Source organism: Schistocerca gregaria, chromosome 8 (genome assembly GCF_023897955.1).
Source record: "Schistocerca gregaria isolate iqSchGreg1 chromosome 8, iqSchGreg1.2, whole genome shotgun sequence".
Lineage (NCBI taxonomy): Eukaryota > Metazoa > Arthropoda > Insecta > Orthoptera > Acrididae > Schistocerca > Schistocerca gregaria.
The window spans coordinates 415,660,001-415,673,155 of NC_064927.1; the positions used below are offsets into that span (position 1 = coordinate 415,660,001).

The 13,155-nt window shown below is 44.3% G+C and overlaps 1 protein-coding gene across 2 annotated transcripts in view; it reads left to right on the forward strand.

Annotated features, from left to right (window-relative positions):
• The window catches only part of LOC126284488 (protein sidekick-2-like), a 905,210-nt gene that overhangs the window by 827,797 nt on the left and 64,258 nt on the right, over nucleotides 1-13,155 (forward strand). For both annotated transcript variants that reach the window (XM_049983448.1, XM_049983449.1), the window contains one exon: nucleotides 5,272-5,482. In XM_049983448.1, the coding sequence (XP_049839405.1) occupies nucleotides 5,272-5,482 (211 nt within the window). The remainder of the gene's footprint in view (nucleotides 1-5,271; nucleotides 5,483-13,155) is intronic.

A 13,155-nucleotide genomic window follows, 5' to 3' on the forward strand; every position in this document is an offset into this window, starting at 1 on the left:
CCAATGCCATTAACCACCTGCTAAGTTCGTCTCCAAAATGTGTTTCACTTTAACTTATTTATGCATGTCCCTGTCCTTTTATATTGGTACATATTGTTTTGTTAGTTTTCGGTACATGAGCTTACTGCAATTGCTTTTTACTGATATTATAGTTTTATGAGGATCTCATACTATATCATATTGTTGTTATGGACCGAGCTCATATAAGGTCCGTAAAATCCGGACGCCTTACAAGGAGAAGCCATGAATGACAATTCCTACGTAATGACGCAGCTGAACCACGTTGACTCACTGGTACCGTAAGTGACAGCTGTACAGGAGTGTGTGGCGGGTCCTGTCTAAGACTTACCTGCACCTCAGAAGCGTTGTCAGCCTTCGCACCTTCTAGACCTGTAACCAGTCTGACTTTACCTGCAGTACAGCCACTCAGGCATGGTTCAGTGTCCTGTGAATTCTGTACCTCTACAAAATCATAAGTGTAATGCGACGAACTGAAGGTTTTATACTACTAAATAAAGTAACAAAGTTCTGGTAAAAATGATGTATAATCTTGAGCAATATTGACCTCTGTAAAACCTTCTTACAATGTTTATGGTGCAACTCAGTATCCAGTACGATGACAGCTGTGTGGCTATGACCCTCTGTGTGATGCTTAAGCTGCTGGTACATACTTCTATCGAGTTAGAAGTTGTAATAAATGTTGTCATAGTTACGCCACTGTCAACTGCTGGCTCACTATTACAATGCTGTTTGTAGCATGCCGGTCTTCCCTACAGAACTGCAAGACATTTTCCAAGAGAACTATACGGAACTACACTGTCCTGCCCATCAAAGTCGCCCAATTCGGACTGGTAGCGATCGTAGCCAACAGGGTATCCTCGATTGCTGGTTGACCACAAAAGAGATGTACAGCAGGAGCAGCAACTGACTTGACGTGTCCGATGGCCTCCATGTTGTTCTGCAGAACAAGCTTTGCTAAGTGAAATACGCTCGTCTATGCCTCTGTCATCCTCACAGTAGAAATAAAACGTGAATTCATTGTTATAAAATGGCACAAGCTGAGCGGAAGTTAGGGCAAAGTCTCTGGCTTTGACCAAAATGTAAAGCTTATTTACGACATTTTCGCTAGCGACTCCGACGACCACCCGTCCAGTTCACCGCCAGAGCTTAAAGTCCTAACAGTGGCGTTTCTGCCTCCCTTCCCTCTCTCCACGACGCTATGACGTCAGCCATCATCCGTTTCGTCAAACTGGACCTGCTCAAGTTTTGCAGAGACAACTATTTTATCTTTGCCAGAGGGCGCTTGTAGGAGGGACATTAAATTTCCAACTCTCCCACAGTCACCAACAGCAATCACAAGAAAACACAAACACAGACTTACAGTTCACAAAAATTTTTTACACGTCTCCCCAACACAGTTTTACAAAATATTTTACAAAACCGGCTTTCCAATAGCCACCAATAACAAGGATAATCAAAGCCCTTTTACAACCTTTACTTGACTAAATCGAATGAAGCAAGTTAAGTAATGATCCTTCCTCTATAATTAAACAAATAAGCGGACCCCAGTGAATACGAATGACAATCGTAACTCTCCACAAAGATTACAAGAATTTACCGGGACAAAATCCCTACAGGCGCACTGAGCAACTGTACAGAAAATTTAATAACAACTTGTTAAAGAGCAATTTTCGCGACGGGAAGCTTAGTCCATTAAGGGGAGTAGGACGTCAAACGGGCCGTCGTGGAGCACGAGAGACACCACAGGACATTTTAATTTCCACTGCCTATAATTTTACGAATAAATTTATAAAACTTTGTCAGGATGACCAAGAAGGATTCAGGTTTCACAATAATAGCAGTGGAAGTTAAAAAACATATTTTTTTTACATGTGAAAGTTCATCATTTTTTTCACTTCTATTGGCTGCGTTTGTTGCTATAGGTACACGTTTCTTCATAATTAAGAGAGATTCTTCGATGAATTTTGCACGGCATACAAACCATCCTTACAGGTGTATGAAATTCTACAAATTATTTAATTTATGAAAAAATGAATGTGCTGTTATATTTTAAACTTCATGATTAGAAAAAACTCAAATTTTATAGCTAATTATCTCAATTTCTACCACAGTTTTTAATAGATTTGGAAAACTCTAGAGTTTCATACACCTGTAAGTATGGTTTGCATGCTGTGCAAAATTCACCGAAGAATCTCCCTTACTTATGAAGAAAAGTGTACCTATAGTAACAAATGCAGCCAATGGTAAGTGAAAAAGGTGGAACACAAATGTAAAAAAGTACATTATTTTCTTATATTTTTTAACTTCCACAACTATAAGTGTAAATCCTGAATCCTTTGTGGTCATTCTGACAAAGTTTTATGAACTTATTTTTAACAGTATAGACAGTGGAAATTAAAATGTCCTGTGGTGTCTCTCCTGCTCCAAGTCGACCCGTTTGACGTCATACCCCCCTTTAAAAGATCGACGGAATACCAGTAATAATGCAGGCCGGAGAGGCCGACCGGTTCTAGGCACTACAGTCTGGAACGGCGTGACCACTACGGTCGCAGGTACGAATCCTGCCTCTGGTATGGATGTGTGTGATGTCCTTAGGTTAGTTAGGTTTGAGTAGTTCTAAGATCTAGGCGACTGATGACCTCAGAAGTAAAGTCCCATAGTGCTCAGAGCCATTTGAACCAGATGAACCAGTAATAATATAATGACTATTCCACAGAACTCACTCGTGGAATTCCTTCCAAGTATAACACAAACATGTGCCAAACAGTATGTATATCCCAACGGATAACCCACACAAAGGCAAGAGAAACCAATTAATAGGAACAGGGGACGCAACTTGGAGCAACTCGAACATCCTAACGATAGAAACCCCAAATAATAGCGAGACAGAAATACACAACCCCTGATAACTATTGGGGCGGGCAGCGACATTGACAGGATACAGCCAAGTAGCGTGGGGCGTCACCAAAACGTCGCACGCCGAGCTAACAGCGTCCGAACACATTTCGCCCAAGGCGCCGTCCGCTGTATCGGTCAATCCGGAACTGGTTGTGGCCGGAGCTGGTACTACACTGGAACATTTTTAAAACAAAACATGGACGGACAACCAAACCAAAAGAGGCAATACAAAACGCTCCAATTTCAAGGTAACACCCCCTTTAAATTTAACATCTTAACACAAAGACAACTTCAAATAAATGACATGGAATATAACCCACTTCTGACAGGTCCTGATCCAAATTTATACAGGCAGACCCTCAACCACTTAACGAGCATAAAGTCAGGAGAAGTTAACGGCACGTCAAACTAAAAATATTAAAACTGTTATACAAGACACGAAGGTCACGGTCCCTTCAAAAGGAGACCACAGTATAAATCACAAGGTACTTAGGTACATTAGAAACCCACTGTCTTAATACAAAACATCGCTTGCGCACTGTGCTAGAATGACTCACACCAGTTTCACACTACTCACGCTTAGTACTCTCGTCACTGGGTATAGTTTTATACTCGGAACACCATTATTCAATATACGCTACTGGATATTAAAATTGCTACACCACCAATGATTAGCTTTTCAGAGCATTCACACAAGGTTGGCGCCGGTGGCGACACCTACAACGCGCTGACAAGAGGAAAGTTTCCAACCAATTTCTCATACACAAACAGCAGTTGACCGGCGTTGCCTGGTGAAACGTTGTTGTGATGCCTCGTGTAAGGAGGAAAAATGCGTACCATCACGTTTCCGACTTTGTTAAAGGTCGTATTGTAGCCTATCGCTATTGCCGCTTATCGTATCGCGACATTGCTGCTCGCGTCGGTCGATATTCACTAACTGTCACCAGAACATGGAACCGGTGGGTTCAGGAGGGTAATACAGAACGCCGTGTTGGATCCCTACGACCTCGTATCATTAGCAGTCGAGATGACATGCATCTTACCCGCATGACTGTAACGGATCGTGCAGCAACGTCTCGATCCCCGAGTCAACGGATGGGGACGTTTGCAAGACAATAACCATCTGCAAGAACAGTTTGACGACGTTTGCAGCAGCATGTACTATGAGCTCGGCGACCATGGCTGCGGGTACCCCTGACGCTCCATCACAGACAGGGGAGCCTGCGATAGTTCCAAGTTCTGTTTACGATATCATCATGGTCGCATCCGTGCTTGGTGTCATGGTGGTGAATGCACATTGGAAGCGTGTATTCGCCATCGCCATACTGGCGTATCACCCAGCGTGATGGTATCGGGTGCCATTGGTTACACGTCTCGGTCAGCTCTTGTTCGCATTGACGGCACTTTGAACAATGCACGTTACACTTCAGGTGAGTTAATACCCGTGGTTCTACCCTTAATTCGATCCCTGCGAAACCCTACATTTCAGCAAGATAATGCACGACCGCATTATGCAGGTCCCGAACGGGCCTTTGTGGATACAAAAAATGTTCCACTGCAGCCCTGGCCAGCACATTCTTCAGATCTCACCAATTGAAAACGTCTGGCCAATGGTGGCCGAGAAACTGGATCGTCACAATACGCCAGTCACTCCTCTTGATGAACTGTGGTATCGTGTTGAAGCTGCATGGGCAGCTCTACCTGTACGCGCTCTGTTTCACTCAATGCCCAGGCGTATGAAGGCCATTATTACGGCCAGAGGTGGTTGTTCTGGATACCGATTTCTCAGAATCTATGCACCCAAATTGGGAGAAAATCTGATCTCATGTCAGTTCTAGTATATTATATTTTCTCCAATGAATACCCGTTTATCATCTGCATTTCTTCTTGGTATACCAATTTTAATGGCCAGTAGTGTATACTGAATTTGTATGATATAACATGTAAAATCAAACACTGTATGACCTGCTATATAATAACAGGCAGCAGGTCTTTACTTGAGAAGTAAATAAATAAATAAATAATTCTAATTAAATCTACGTATGTAGGGATGGCTTTCTTCTATACAGCCAATGTTGAATGATAGGTCGCATGAGGATGAAATTTGGTCAACATGTCCCACAGACCTCGAAATACTGAGGTGTCATTTTGCTAACGTTTGGTGAAGAGATGTATGATGTAGTACTTCGCATTTCCGTCAGTATATGTTTTTGTATAAAATATTGTGTGAAATGTGTGATATTTACCAGTCAGCACAATGTAACAATGAACCTGCATACAGGTGGAGGTTTCGACTGGGACCGGCAGTGAGAGGGAGAGCGGGGAGATTGAAGTGGTGACTGTTGCCGGCAGGTGTCGTGGATCCGGCGGCGCGACGCGCACATCCTGACGGTGGACCGGTACACGTTCATCGCGGACGACCGTTTCCAGGCGTTCCTGGTCGAGGCGACGGACACGTGGACGCTGCAGATAAAGTACGTGCAGGCGCGCGACGCTGGCCAGTACGAGTGCCAGGTCAGCACCGAGAACAAGATGAGCCACTTCATCTCGCTGCACGTCGTCGGTGAGTCTGCGCTGCCTCTACGCCACTCGCTATACGCCACTAAGAGCACTCCAAGTCACGATTCACTTGTGTTTGGTAACCTGTATCGGCTATTCAACCATCTTCAGAGCATTTTAATACGTACGGTGAGGCGACTGCATCGACGAAGTAGGACAAGGTCAGATACTCTATGACAGTGGAATGTATCGGACAAAAACCGTCTGTAAACTCTAGCGTTAGGGCTAGCAAGAGTTTCTCCTCCGCAATCTGAACTACGGAGGAACAAAGCTATTCACGTGATTTTGAATTAAGAAAAGAAAAGAAAAGAAAAACTCGTTTCGAAGTGGTTCTAGGTTATCTGTTCCTAGTGAGTTCTTCTTTGCAGTCTTTAAGTTTCGGGTGGTGTGTTTTCTTCAAAAGTACGTAATAATACATTTTTACGGTAACTTAACACACAACTGATAATATCTATATAGTGTGTGACGAGGGCCTCCCGTCGGGTATACCGCTCGCCTGGTGCAAATCTTTCGATTTGACGCTACTTCGGCGACTGGCGCGTCGATGGAGATGAAATGATGATGATTAGGAGAATACAACACCCAGTCCCTGAGCGGAGAAAATCTCCGACCCAGCCGGGAATCTAACACGGGCCCTTAGGATTGACACTCTGTCACGCTGACCACTCAGCTACCGGGGGCGGACATTGTCGGCTGTGATAATTGGTGAAACTAGTTACAACGGCAATGTTAAACTCCCACAGCAATACGTTCAAATTGTATCAGATAAATCAATTTCGGATTGTACTTCACAAAATAGAGAGCTTCTAAATTAGTTGGCTGGCTGCTAACTCCTTCACATCAGTTGTATCATGTATGTGTGTACTACCAAATACAGACACACAAAAAATGATCAGCACTGAGACTCGCTTCAGTCCGGAACCACACGGCTACTACGGTCGCAGGTTCGAATTCTGCCTCGGGTATGGATGTGTGTGATGTCCTTAGGTTAGTTAGGGTTAAGCAGTTCTAAGTCTAGGGGACTGATGACCTGAGATGTTAAGTCCCATAGTGGTCAGAGCCATTTGAACCAGGACTCAGATCCCGATTTCGTGCTTATCATCAGTGGTCGCCCTAATTACTTTGGCTATCTGGGCATGCTTCCTGGACCGATCCAGACATCCATACGTCACGCTGTCCAGATCCTTTTCACGTAGTCCACCTAACGTTCGGAGGCGTTGCAGTCATGGACTGTGCAGCTGGTCATAGAGGCTCGAATCCTCCCTCGGGCATGGGTGTGTGTGTTTGTCCTTAGGATAATTTAGGTTAAGTAGTGTGTAAGCTTAGGGAGTGATACCCTTAGCAGTAATGTCTCATAGGACTTCACACACATCTGAACACATCTAACATTAGCAATTCATAACCTATGTGGTTATGGTGACTGCTCGGAATGAGCGAGGAATCGGCGTTTGGGTCTCTCTCCGGCAAACATTTTCGTACATCACTTTTGGGTAGATGAATCTATTCCTGGTGCATCTGAAGTCAAAGAATTCGCATTCAGCGAATTCATTTCTAACTATTTCGTGAAGCTATGGATCGTCAACAGCGTATGTTCTTTCAATCATATATTTTAGTATTACGAGCCTAGGCACATGATTATACCAACAATGGTCTAGGTTTCTTGTTGGCTAAGTGTTCCTGTGGCGGGAGCCTAAATAATGTTGCGAGCATTATGTGACGAATTTAATGGACTACCTTATAAGAATGTAGACAGTCTAACTTCTCAAGTTTGGGTCGGTCAAGGAAGCGTGTACGGATATCCAAAGTGGTTAGCCAGTACGGTAGCTCAGCCTGTTCGATCAGAGGACTGGCAGCCCTCTATAATAATAATAATAAAAAAACCTGAGTGAAGGAATCAATGATGAACTTGAAAGAATGTCATGTGATGTCCGCCCAGACCAAATGCAACGAACAATAACAAGCGAAATGAATATAAACAAAAAATGTGGTTAAGGCGACTGGTTGCGATAAGCGGGAAATCTGGCTTCTAAGCCCGGTTTTGGCACAAATTGTCATTGTCGTCATTCCATTATACAGCCAATTGTTCCCCATATTGGCAGCTGCGAATACTTATCTTGCAAACAGTATTCTACGACGATGTTACAAATTTCAGACGAAAAGTTTATGTGCAGGTGAAATATCGTGGGGCGAGAGCTTCCCGGCGGGAAGACTGGATCGCCTGGGGTAAGTATTTTGAGGTGACCGCACTTCGACCACTTGCGCGTCGAAGAAGATGAAATGATGATGATGAAAACGACACAAACACCCATTCCCTAAACGGAGAAAATCTGCAACTCTACCGGGAATCGAATACGGGTCCCCCTACATGACAAGCTGCTGCGCTGTCCTCTCAGCTACAGTGGCGGGCTCTGAACAGGTGGTAACTGACGAGATTATTACACGCGGAAAATGTAAGAATCGAAGTATATTTTCAATCAAAAGGAACACTTATCTGTGGTTACACAACTTCATCCTTGCTGTGACTGTGGATCATACCTAATTATATTTACATACACTGAAAGGACCCGTCCAGCACTTGTGATGAACCACACTGTCGCTGCTAATGCAACTCGAATCACTGTTCAGTAGAAACACTTTCTTTCAGCACTGTTGTACGTCTACATCTACATCTACATGACTACTCTACAATTAACATTTAAGTGCTTGGCAGAGGGTTCATCGAACCACAATCATACTATCTCTCTACCATTCCACTCCCTAACAGCGCGCGGGAAAAACGAACACCTAAACCATACTGTTCGAGCTCTGATTTCTCGTATTTTATTTTGATGATCATTCCTACCTATGTAGGTTGGACTCAACAAAATATTTTCGCATTCGGAAGAGAAGCCCGCGGCAGTGGTCTCGCGGTTCTAGAAGCGCAGTCCGGAACCGTGCGACTGCTACGGTCGCAGGTTCGAATCCTGCCTCGAGCATGGATGTGTGGGATGCCCTTAGGTTAGTTAGGTTTGAGTAGTTCTAAGTTCTTGGGGACTGATGCCCACAGCTGTTAAGTCCCATAGTGCTCAGAGCCATTTGAACTATTTTTTTTTCGGAAGAGAAAGTTGGTGGCTGAAATTTCGTAAAAAGATCTCGCCGCGACGAAAAACGTCTTTGCTGTAATGACTTCCATCCCAGTTCACGTATCATATCTGCCACACTCTCTCCCCTATTACGTGATAATACAAAACGAGCTGCCATTTTTTGCACCCTTTCGATGTCCTCCGTCAATCCCACCTGGTAAGGATCCCACAACGCGCAGCAATATTCTAACAGAGGACGAACGACTGTAGTGTAAGCTGTCTCTTTAGTGGACGTGTTGCATCTTCTAAGTGTCCTGCCAATGAAACACAACCTTTGGCTAGCCTTCCCCACAATATTATCTATGTTGTCTTTCCAACTGAAGTTGTTCGTATATTTTAACACTCAGGTACTTAGTTGAATTGACAGCCTTGAGAATTGTACTATTTATCGAGTAATCGAATTCCAACGGATTTCTTTTCCAACTCATGTGGATCACCTCACACTTTTCGTTATTTAGTGTCAACTGCCACCTGCCACACCATAGAGCAATCTTTTCTAAATCGCTTTGCAACTGATACTGGCCTTCGGATGACCTTACTAGACGGTAAATTACAGCATCATCTGCGAACAACCTAAGAGAACTGCTCAAATTTTCACCCAGGTCATTTATATAGATCAGGAACAGCAGAGGTCCCAGGACGCTTCCCTGGAGAACACCGGATATCACTTCAGTTTTATTTGATGATTTCCCGTCTATTACTACGAACTGCGAGCTTCCCGACAGGAAATCACGAATCCAGTCGCACAACTGAGACGATACCCCATAGGCCCGCAGCTTGATTAGAAGTCGCTTGTGAGGAACGGTGTCAAAAGCTTTCCGGATATCTAGAAATACGGAATCAACTTGAGATCCCCTGTCGATAGCGGCCATTACTTCGTGCGAATAAAGAGCTAGCTGCGTTGCACAAGAGCGATGTTTTCTGAAACCATGCTGATTACGTATCAAGTACACAACGTTAACCAATCTACGCAAAGGCTTGCACATTGACTTGAGCAGCGTAACTGGTTATCTCCAACTCTGTTGTCGCCTGCTGCGGTTCTCTTATCGCTGCTTATTGTGGACTAGGCTTTGATTGGAACGTAGCCTGCCGTACAACTGACCTGTCGTGACCGTGTGTCGGTCTGCTCTGAGGCAGGTCGCCGACGGTGGCGCAGAGAACTCTGTGTGGGCGTGTCTCGCAACTTCCATCCCACTGGTGTGGTCAGCGACGCTCCGATAGCAAGGATTGTCTTTGCGGTGTCGATAACAGGAGCCAGAGCTAAACCTTTAGACTACGCCACAGTTTAAACCACTAGTCTGCAGCGAGCAGCAGGTTTCAACAAGAAACAAGTACACACACTCTGTGACGCACTTGTTGAGCTGATAGGTAAGATCACCTTCGTGTCCGCTACAACTACCGAAAAATATAAACGATCAAAATGCAAAGGGTGCAAACAATATTAAAAAGTCAAGGCGATATATTTCATAATTCTATTAACTGATGTGTTACAGTCCTCTTTAGTGTGAAGAATAATCCAATAAAACTTTCACAAAATTTTGTAAGTTTCAAAAAGTTTCGCCGTTGTATACAGAGAGGTCGTTACGCGTGAGCTGTTCCAGCGAGATACGGGACGAACTGTAGCACATCGGCGCTTGGTGCAAGGAGTGGCAGATGACCATAAAAAAAAAAAAAACAAATATAGCGTATTATGCATAAATAAGCAGGAATCCTCATTACTGAATAATTCACGACCGCAACAATCACTGGAGGCAATCACAGTAGTTAAATAAATACTAATATTTGTATGGAGCGATTTAAAATGGAGCGACCACATAAAATTAGTGACAGGTAAGGCAGATGACAAACTCAGATTTTTTGTAAGAGTCCTCAGGGAGTAGAGTACCCCTGCAATGGAGGTAGCGTGCAAATGCCTCGTTTGACCAATGGCTGAATGCTGTGTATATGTCGTCGAGCGGTCGGAACTTATGAGTGGGCCTAAAGCGCCGATGTTAAAAGACAGAAAAGAAAATAAGGTCAAATAAATAGAATATACTTCATTGTGTTGTATACAAGTGACGCGTTTAGGGTAGGGAGTTAGCAGGTGCAGGCCAGTCTAGGTGGAGCCACAAATAAAAGACCCTAAGGTTCTGCGTTCGAAGAAAGAAATCTGTTCCAGTCGCGGTCTGGATCACAAGAGAGAGAAACAACTGAGTTCTTCTCTCCAGATCCTTCCAACGTCCATATACATGACCTGCCTCCCATGTATGCTATAGGCTAAACCGATGGCATGCATTCGCTACCAACTTAAGCAGAGGGCTGAAGGTGTCTTTTGTCAGTCGTTTTAACAGAACAGAAATGCCTTGGTCCCGGAAGGCGGACCGCTTTTGTCACGTAGGCATAGCCGAAGTTAACCTGAAAAAAAAAAAAGTGTAGAAACTTTATTGAGTCCTTCGAAAAAATGTTTAAACGAATTACGTAAACATTCCTTGACTGGTTACTATCTTGTACAACTACTCGTCAGTCTGAGATCTGTACGAAATAGGATCAACAGAAGAAATAAAAAAAGGAGCAAACAAGAGCAGCAGATTTCCTTCCTATAGAAAGAAAGCGTGGAAGGTCACAGAGATGATGAGCCAAATCCAGTACCAGATATTGCAAGAGAGGCGTTGTGCATGATGGTGTGGTTTTCATTCAACATACAAGGAGCGTACATTTCTAGAGGAGTAAATACGAGGGTTGCCCAGAAAGTAATGCACCGCATTTTTTTTCATCAGCCGGAAACAATGCTACGAACGCAAAACGTTACGTATGTGTTATCTGAAATCTCCTGAGTGAGCACGCCAAGTTTTCATCACTTCCGACAGATAACGTAGCTGCAGGACAGTTTCAAAATGTCGTCTGTAGCTGATGTACGTTACAAGCGACTTGCCGTCATTGAATTTCTCGCTGCAGAGAAACAGACTGTGGGAAATGTTCACAAGCGCTTGTGCAAAGTCTGTGGAGCATCTGCTGTCGACAGAAGTACAGCTAGTCGCTGGTCACGGAGGGTGAGGTCATCAGAAGGCGGTTCGGCGGAGTTCCACGATTTGCGGCGGTCGGGGAGACCATCCAACAGCTGTCACACCTGACATGTTGCAGCGAGCTGATGTTGTCATCCGCGAGGACAGACGCATTACGACTCGGCAGCTGGCGCTGCATCTGGAGGTGATTCACACACTGAAGCACTGGCTCCCACTCCAGGACAAGGACTGGAACCGAAAAGCCATACAGCCCTTTGTTTCGCTCTGGAGAAAGGCCGTAAAACTGGATGGAGACTACGTGGAAAAAATGGAATGTGTGGATAAAACTCTATTCTTCCGTATGTATAATTCTCATTTTGTTCAATAAAATATTGTTGAAGGAACAAATGCGTTGTATTTCTTTCTGGGCAACCCTCGTAAATATCTTTTCTTCCTGCTACCTCCGATGACGACAGAAACACAAGATAAAATCAGATAAATTGGAGATCTCTAGCAGGTTTACCATCAATCATCTTTCCTACAAACCATTCTCGACGGAAAAGAAGAATACAGGAAGTGACTGGGATGCACAAAGCACTCTCTACCACAGTTCATATAGTGGCTTGCGGAGGACAGAAACATCTATAGTCGACTACATTTTCTAAAAAAAATTTATCTACAATTTCTGCTTAGAGAATATTCCTAAATAATTCTGGTAACATTAAACCAGAAAGACGTTTTCGCCGGCCGGAGTGACCGTGCGGTTCTAGGCGCTACAGTCTACAACCGAGCGACCGCTACGGTCGCAGGTTCGAATCGTGCCTCGGGCATGGATGTGTGTGATGTCCTTAGGTTAGTTAGGTTTAAGTAGTTCTAAGTTCTAGGTGACTGATGACCTAAGTCGCATAGTGCTCAGAGCCATTTGAACCATTTTGAAAGATGTTTTCCGGCATGCTCGGTCTTCTCAAAACAAAACAGTGGGATAGAAAGTGACTGACAGTTCCTCGCCACACAGTTTCACCAGCAACTCCCACCCACGCCACTAAACTTTCTCAATATCGGTGGGAGACCAGGGCTCTACAGAAACACAACCGCCACAAGTAGCTGACAGGGAGTGGCTGCGAAGCAAATTGAGTTTTCACGAACATGCTGTTGAGTGGCACAGGATCAACCCGTGTCGGAGGTTGCTCAGGGAAATTTTCTGAATATTTTGGCGTAAAGGACCATTAATCGATAGTGACTCGTTACACAGCAATAGCATGTAATAGCGTTTGTATCCCTATTGCACTGAAAATTCGTTACGGGAGGATGTCACACTGTAAAGCCATTGTATCCTCTGTGGAGGCAAGTTGTCCCGCAACTGTGTACCGTCGTGCCACAAGGGAGCCCTCAGTCACTACCAGCTGTAGTTATTCATAATACCTACCCACACCATGACGTCAGCAGTAGCACTACCATTTCCCTCCTAAATAGTGGAAGTGTGGGGATTCTTCCCAAGTCGCCGACGATGGTTATCCTGGTTAGTGTAGAGCTTCCACTCATCATTGAATGCAATGTGATGTCATTCATCACGG